The 8,827-nt window shown below is 17.9% G+C and overlaps 2 protein-coding genes across 2 annotated transcripts, besides 2 other annotated features; one reads left to right on the top strand and one right to left on the bottom strand.

The window, feature by feature from the left end:
• Positions 1-1,007: 1,007 nt before the first annotated feature.
• PGAL8A_00413100 (fam-g protein) lies at positions 1,008-1,566 on the top strand (the record flags this gene model as incomplete). The annotated part of the gene is made up of 2 exons (XM_028672841.1): positions 1,008-1,082; positions 1,213-1,566. 2 exons carry the CDS (start codon positions 1,008-1,010, stop codon positions 1,564-1,566), a joined length of 429 nt encoding a protein of 142 aa, XP_028529354.1.
• A 1,409-nt stretch (positions 1,567-2,975) lies between these two features.
• Positions 2,976-3,384: a repeat region.
• Positions 3,385-4,286: 902 nt separating this feature from the next.
• PGAL8A_00413000 (fam-g protein) lies at positions 4,287-5,048 on the bottom strand (the record flags this gene model as incomplete). The annotated part of the gene is made up of 2 exons (XM_028672840.1): positions 4,287-4,844; positions 4,974-5,048. The coding sequence occupies 2 exons, from the start codon at positions 5,046-5,048 to the stop codon at positions 4,287-4,289; spliced, it is 633 nt and encodes a 210-aa protein (XP_028529353.1).
• A 2,550-nt stretch (positions 5,049-7,598) lies between these two features.
• Positions 7,599-8,717: a repeat region.
• Positions 8,718-8,827: the final 110 nt, after the last annotated feature.

Here is an 8,827-nt window from a genome sequence, read left to right as displayed (position 1 = left end):
GAAAAAAAAACTCTATAAATTAAAAATTTTTATACGCATGTATTTGTCATTCAGTATACTACAGTTGTCACAATTTTTCGCTTAATATAAAACTAATTTTTGTTTATGAATATCTTTCTTTTAAATATTACTTTTTTCATTTTTCTTATATACTTTTTTTTATCTTAATTCTTTTTTTTTATTTTTATTATTGATAAATATTTATGCAATATATGTAAAAAAAAAAAAAAAAAAAAATCTGTGTAAATAAATTTAATAAACGAAAAAAAAATACATTCAGTTCGTTTTTTTTAATTTATTTTTTTTTTTTCTTCAAATTTTAATTATTTTGATAAAGTAAAAATAAATTTAATTTTTCCTAATTAATTTTAATGAATAGGTTATAACTTGAAAATATTATTAGCATATTTATAATTTTTAACATTTCTATTATAATCTTACATATATTTAACCAAAATATAATTATGTTTATTAATTTAAATTCTGTATTTTTTTTATTTTTCATTACAAATAGTTAATTTTTAAAGAAATGTAAAATAAAGGAAAATAATAATGGAATTTTAATAAAATTAACATACACATGTTTAACTATACATATTCTTATTCCTATATACTTGAACTTTTCACAAATTTTTTTAGTTTAATAAAAATTGTTATATTAATATAATTATAAAACATATAAAGTTACTTTTTTAGAGAAATTTATATTAAGATACTAAAAAATATAAAGTTATGTATATAAAAAGAAAGGATAATAGTACATTTTATTTTCATATATATAATAAATTAAAAATATTTTCTTATTATTCTTTTTTATTTAGCTTAATGATAAAAAATTTAATATTTTCAAATAAATGAATTATCAATAAAAAAAAATTTAAAAATAAGAAAGAATAAATAATTATCAATAATTTATTTTATTTTAAATATTTTTTATATTGAATAATGATTTATAGAAAAAAAAAAAAAAAAAAAAAAAAAAAATATTAAACTATAATAGTATTAAAATGAAAACATTTACTTTATATTTAAAAATTTTTACATTTCTTCTTTTACTTTGGATATTCCATTACTTTTACAACGTAAGATAAACTTCATATAAAAAAAACAAATATAAATATATTTTATTTCTAATAATTTTAAAAATTTTACTCAATTTATTACTACAACAATTGAAAAAAAATTTTAAACAATTTTTATTTAATCCCATAGGATGATTCTAGTAAGTCTTTGATTAATAAAGATACCTCACAAACAAAAATTGGGTTAAAACACAAAAGAATGTTAGCAGAGGGTGATAAATCAGAAAAAAATTCATCTTATATTAAAAAACTTGTAGAACATTATCCATCTGGTGAAATAGAGATTAGTCGTGAAGATTTTGTTTATTTAATTCAGAGCTATATTAAATGTTATAACGCTAATATTAAAACAAACGATGTAGATCAAGTTAAATTTAATGAAGAAAATGAAATGATATATAAATGTAGAGATAAAATATTGGATTCTTATATAAATAATATTTCAGAAGAAATAGAATTAGAACAATTGTCACTGACTCATTAATATCGTATTACAAATGGAAAAAGAAAAAAAATAATTGATAGAATTTCGAAAAATCTTCATTTATATTACAAAAAATTTTTACCTCAATATAAAGAACAAGAAATAAATAAAATAAAAACAAGAAATAAAAAATTAAAAACTAAAAAATTGGATATAAATAGATTTAGTTAACCTTTATTAAAATAAAAATTAATATATGAAAAGAAAATATTTAATAAGCCATGCACAAGTTCTAGTTAAAAAAAATTAATATTTTGCTTTACATTTTTTTATAGAAATATATTTTATTTTCTTTAAAGAGAAAAAATAAAATCATTAAAAGAGAAAAAATTTTTAGGAAGAAATATTTTAATGAGAATATATTTTTGAGTGTAAAATTTTCGCTGTTAGTGATATTAATATAATTTAATATTTTTTTTCTCTTTTTAAGAAAAATGAACTTGCATAAATGAAAATTATTCATTAAAAATTATATTTGAATATTTTATACTTAAAAATTAATGTTTAATGTAAATTTTTGTTATTAATAAAAACGTAAGATTTTTATTAAAGTAAATAAATTCTCAATAAGCTACATAATTTACATTTTACAGGTTTATAGTATTGAAATTATATTTAAATTCATTAAATTAATAGAGAATGTTCTACATTTTTTTTATTAATTTTTCTATATATTACTTGATATATTAATTACTCGTTCAATGACTTTAGTAATATTAAAAAAACAAAATAATAAAGAACACATAGAGAAAATTTTACTCATTTTCTTTTTTTTTAATTAAAGTATAATACAAATTATTCACTTTTATTAATTAATATAAAGTAATAACTGAGTTATTTAATTACTAATGTTATTAATTTACACAATATGCCATGCATATCACGTTTTTACATTTCATTTTTAATCTTCCAAAAAAAAATATTATAGATCATCTCCATTTAAAAAAAATAAAAATTTTTCTTTTAATATAGTAAATTATTTTTAAAAAAAAAAAATAAAAAAAAAATTATTGTGAAAAGAAAATAAATTATTTTTTTTTTCCAAGTTAGTGTTACAACAAAAAAAAATATAATAAAATATATCTATATTTTTTTTTCTTATATTTACTTTTAGAGAGAGTAATTTTTTAAGTGTACAAATTTATGTGTTCACCTTTTCCCAGTATTCTAACATGCTGATTTATTAATTGGGTGTTTGGTGACTTTTTTAGAGTACTAAAAAAACAAATTAATAAAGAGTATGTAGAGTTTCCTCTACGATTTGACGTATTTATATATATTTTTAAATATTTGAACGAGTGATCCTTAATCATGTAATCTACTTCATTCAGCATTTGGTTAATAAAAACCTTCATTAACCTTTTTTGTAATAAAAAGGACTAGCTATATAAGGAATACGTGGCTGGTTGTTAATTTATTAACTGGGTGTTCGGTGACCTTACTAGAGTACTGAACATACAAATTAATAAAGAGCGTGTAGAGCTTTCTCTACGATTTTGTTGTATTTATATATATTTTTAATATGTTTTGTACGGATGATTCTTAATTATGTGCTCTACTTCGTTCAGCATTCTTTAATTTCAATAGGCATTTAATTATTTTAATAAAAATCCCTATTTTTATTAAAAATTTAAATCTTTATTAATTATAGTTTTAAGTCACATATATATTACTTATAATGTTATGACTAATTTTTAACAATTCAAATTCACTTCCCGCGAATTAGCAAATATAAATAAAAAAACTCAAAATAAGTTATACAGTACTACAAACACGAAAATTTTATTATTGTTAATATAAAATTTTCTCTTTAAAATTCAAAAATAAAAATTTTCCACGAAAAAACTTTTTATCAATTTTTCTTCTATTTTTAAATAACTTGAATATTTTTTTCACACTATTCATTTCTATCTTTTTTCATTTATCTAGTAATTTCATGTCTATTTATTTTTCATACAGTAATTAATTTTTTTCTCAAAAAGACTAATAATTCATTTTATTAACAAATCTTCAACTCTAATAATTCTCAATAAAGACTTTTTTTTTTTTCTTTTTTGTGTCCTTTTTTTGTCATGTAGATAAGCTGGTAATAATTCTGCATTCAACTTTTTTTATTCTATTTTATCCTCTACATTTACTATCTGATTTATTTACTTTCCATAAATTACATTTTTAATTTATTAAATTATCATTGAATGAATTTGCTAGAGTAATGAAAAACAAATTATTAAAGAGAATATGAAGTTTTCTCTAGTAATTAAATGGATTTTAAATCTAATATTAATGATATAAACAAATAAACTACAATAATGCGGTTTATTGTGAATTTACTTTGATAAAAATTATGCATTTTTATTAAAAACATATATTCTCATTAATTATTAATTTATATGTAGAAAATAATTATTGCTTTTTATAAGTAATATTCAGTAATTTAAGTTCACTGCTTTTAAAAATAATAAAAACACTTAAATAATTAAAAAAAATTTTAATTATATTAATATCACTTAACGAAAATTTTATTCTTAAAAATTAAAAAATATTCTCATGAAATTTTTTCTTTCTAAAAAATTTTTCTCCTTTAATTTTTTTTTTTTTTAATAAATAAAATATATTTCTATAAAAAAAATTTAAACAAAATATTAATTTTTCCTTTTCTTAACTAGATCCTGTGCATGACTAATACTATATTCTCTGCTAAACCACTAATTTTTTTTCTCTTAGTGGTTATCAAACCTACAACAAAGAAATTTCGAAATATTTGATTTCTTATTTTTTTTTTCATTTTTTCCCTCCTCTTTCATAGATTCGCATTCTGTTTTATTGACTCCCATCTCTTGCTTACATTTCAACAAAAATTCCTCAAATTCTGAGTCAAATTCATTCATAAAATTATCAATTTTTTCGTTTCTTTCTTTATCTGGAATATCACTACGAATTATTGAATATAGATCATTAAATTTCGTATTTGAAAATATCTGAAATTCAACATTCCATTTTTTCAGTTTCCATTTATGGTCCATTTGACTTGTCTCATTTTTAAATCGCTCCCAAAATATTGGAACCTTGAACTTAAACCAATAATTATACGGATTCTTGTAAAGATCCAGAACCAAACTTTCGTTTTTTTCATTATCTAATGGACATTTTTTTGGGCATTCTTCAGCGTTAGTTTGCTTTTTTGCTGCTATGTCACCCTCTGTTAATATTCTTTTATATTTTAACTCATTTTTTATTTGAAATATATTTTTATCAATCAATGTTTTATAGGAATAACACTATGGATTAAATAAAAATTTTTTAAAAGAATGTTTCTTTTGTTAGAATAGTAAATCAAATGGAATGTTAAAAATAATTAGAAATAAAATATATCTATATGTATATTTTTTGTAAAAATTTTAACTTACGTTATAAAAACATTGATACATCCAAATTAAAAGAAGGAATATAGTAATTTTTAAATATAAAGTTAACGTTTTCATATTAATATATTTATAGAATAATATTGGAGTGGAAGTTGTTAATTCAGGTGTAAAATTGTTTCAATTTTCAATAATACTAAAATATGGATTTGTAATATTAATTTAGATATTATTATAACTTATATTAATTTCTTAAATTTTTAAAATAGAAAATTATTTTCATATATGAAATGTAATATCTAATTTTTTATTATTACACATGATATTATGGTTACTTCAGATAGGAATAATATTCTTAATTTTTTAAAAAATAAAATAAGAATGTTAATTAACAAATAAATAAAAAATATAATAAATAGGATAAAGTTATTTTAGAAATATTTTATTAAAATTTTATTTAACTTTAAATTATGTGAAAAAATTTAAATATTTTTAATTTAATTCACATAAAAATTATAAATGGTATACATTTAATGTTAAAGGATTTTTTTTATTTTTTTTTTCTAAACTACCAATTTCTGTGAATTATGTCGAACTTTAAATTATTTAATATACCGTATATTATGATTTATAAATATAAATCTTCATATATTATATAGATATATCTCCATCAAAAAAAGAAAAAAAAACTCTATAAATTAAAAATTTTTATACGCATGTATTTGAAATTCAGTATACTACAGTTGTCACAATTATTCACTTAATATAAAACTAATTTTTGTTTATGAATATTTTTCTTTTAAATATAACATTTTTCATTTTTCTAATATACTTTTTTTATCTTAATTCTTTTTTTTTTATTTTTATTATTGATAAATATTTATGCAATATATGTATATATATATTTTTTGTTATAAATATTTTTTAAAAAAAATTACTTTTTCAACTATTTGAAAAAAAAAAATAAGAAAAATTTATTAAATACTTAAATTCAAAAGAAAAAGTGAAAATAGGTATTTACTTTAAAGAAATTATAATAACAAATCTTATAAAAAGTACATTTAAAAGTCAAATAATTAATTACAATTTAAAAAAAAAAAAAAATACTATTTTTTTAATCATATATTTACAGTAAAAAATATTTTTTAAAAAAAATTATTTTTTTTGACAAAATTACTTAATTTATTCTAAAAATATATTTTTGTAAATTTACTTTTTTACGAGTAATATTTATCAGTTTCAAAATTCATATAAATATTATTTACTGAATATAAAAATATATCTTAATTAAATATAATAGATTTTTTCTTATAAAATTCATAAGAATGCATTTTTATTGTGACATAAAAAAATATCAATAAATAAAGATAAAATAGAATTATAAAATAACTTTTTGCATATATATTATTATAATCTTCTAATTAAATATAAAAAAAATAAATTTTTTTTTTTTTTTTCTGCCTTTGTATATTTATTTGATAAGTGTGGATTATTATTACGATGTGTTTATTTTCTTTTATATTTTTAGTTTTATATATTTATAGAATAATTTTTTATTTTTCATTTTATTTACGAAATTTAGGTAACTCATTTATATAGTATATATGAATTCAACAATTGTCCCTTTCTAATATAACTTTTTTCTTAGAAGTTTAAATTTTATAAGACATCTTTGTAAATATTAATGGAGAATTTTAATAAGAATTATTATTTTTTAAATTTAATTTGTTAGAATCTTTGACGTATTATTAATAAAAAGTGTTGTGCATAAATACTATCATTTTTAATATTTTAACACTAATTTTTCTCTAAGAAATAATCATAAATTTAATAAAAGTGCATTTTTTATGATTTATTTTTTCTTAATATTATATGTAGAAGTTGTTCTTACATGTAAAAATATGTAAAATATTAAAGAGTCTTACATTTAACATAGATATTACATGATATTAAAATAATTTGAATATTGTACGTATTGGAGATATAGAAACTTAAATTATGTAAATGATAGTTCATGAAGTATTAAAATGATTATAATTACTATAAATAAGATTATATTCCTAAGGAGAAGAAATTATTCGTAGCTCTGATTTATTAATGGCTGTTAAATTACTTTTTTCATGTAAAACAAATAAATTAATAAGGAAAATGTAGTGTAAACTCTACTTAATTTTAATATAAATTTTTTATTTTTATTAATAAACACTATATATGACTTATTAGTTTAATATTTTTTTTTTAATATAAGCAACACTCTAAAATGTAATTTCCTTAATATTACATTTTAGCTTAAAATATAAATATACATTCTGTAGTAGTCTGCACATTATCCTTCCCAAAAAAAAAAGAAAAACTAATTTATTTTCTTAAGATTACATTTTTTTTTTTATAATAAAAAAAATATCATCATAATATATATTTTTTTTTAATTTTAAATACCCGCAAAAAAAAAATATTATTATTTATTTATTTTTTTTTAAGTGCACTCACTTTAAGTGCAAGTAAATATATAAATATATTTTTTGTTTACATACTTTTTGAATAACTATTTTAGAGCAGACATTTATGATATCAGATTGTCCTTGCGAATTAGCATGCACAAAATAAAATGTTTTTATTCTATTTATTCGTGTAAATATTATACAAAAAAGGTCAATAGTATTGTTTATAGAGCAATGTATTAACCAATATGAACAATATAGATAAGGCTAAATATGTTAACTATACATTCTGAAAACTTAGTGACATTCCGCGGAAATAGAGTACAATATAAAAAAAATTATTTTCAATAGTTATAACTTTTGAAACGTTTGATTATTATATTAAAGTTTTTATAGTATTGATTAAAACTTATTGCAAAGGCCTTATAGGAATAGATTTTATTAACACTAGAAAATTATATGGATGGAAATTAAAATTTTTAGAATTTAATTTAGAATTTTAACGGGTTCAAATAATTCAAAAAGTTTAGATTATTGGATAATCAAATCAATAAATAATGACACTAATATAAACTACGTAATTTTATTTTGCTTAAGTCATTGGAGGATTATGAATGTTTTTGTGTTATTTCATCTTATCAAGATATGATTGATTTTATAAGAGATAAATAGTATTCCAATAGATGTAGTATGAATAAATAACTTATCTGCTCACTATAAAATAGAATAGTTATATGTACGAGGAAGATATAAAATTTATTTAATGTATTTCTTTCATAGTAAATTTACTGGATGTTTTAGAGTAATAAAACTTTAAAAAAAATTCAACAAAAATTTTGACGGATAATTATTATTCGATATATTGAGGAATATATCACGAAATGTTTAGTTTATCAGGTAATGTATAATAAAATGATTTAGCCTAATAACCGTAATTATTAACATCTAATATATTTTATATAATATCATATATATCATTGGATTCAAAACGTATAAAGAAGAAAACTACTATATTCAGATGGATGTAAATCACTATTCACTGTTTATGTTAAACAGTGTCATTAGAAAGTAATGCACTACAAGTGATACAATTTGTATGATTACAAACATCTTAATTCCTATATTTTGATTTCCCGGTAGTATTATTATAGATCGTGCTTCTATTTAAATGGGTTATGAACTTAATAAATAGGTTACAGGATAATTACAAATAAAATTACACCATGCAAATAACCATTATCCTCAAAAGAATGGTAATAATGAAAGATTTCGTAATAGCCTTAATTATATACTTAAGACCATATATGTATAAAAAGATACACCTGTTGATGAAATGATAAAAAATGCATCTTAATTGTGTTACATTTATATCTATATATTTATATTTTTATATTTAAAACAAAATATTATATTTATCATTATTATTTTTTTGTTGTAGAATATTCTTCAACATATACG

The sequence above is a fragment of the Plasmodium gallinaceum genome (assembly GCF_900005855.1).
Source record: "Plasmodium gallinaceum strain 8A genome assembly, contig: PGAL8A_v1_114, whole genome shotgun sequence".
In the NCBI taxonomy this organism is placed as follows: Eukaryota; Apicomplexa; class Aconoidasida; order Haemosporida; family Plasmodiidae; genus Plasmodium; species Plasmodium gallinaceum.
Note: the sequence above shows the minus strand (reverse complement) of the source record. Positions and strands in the feature narration are given on the sequence as shown.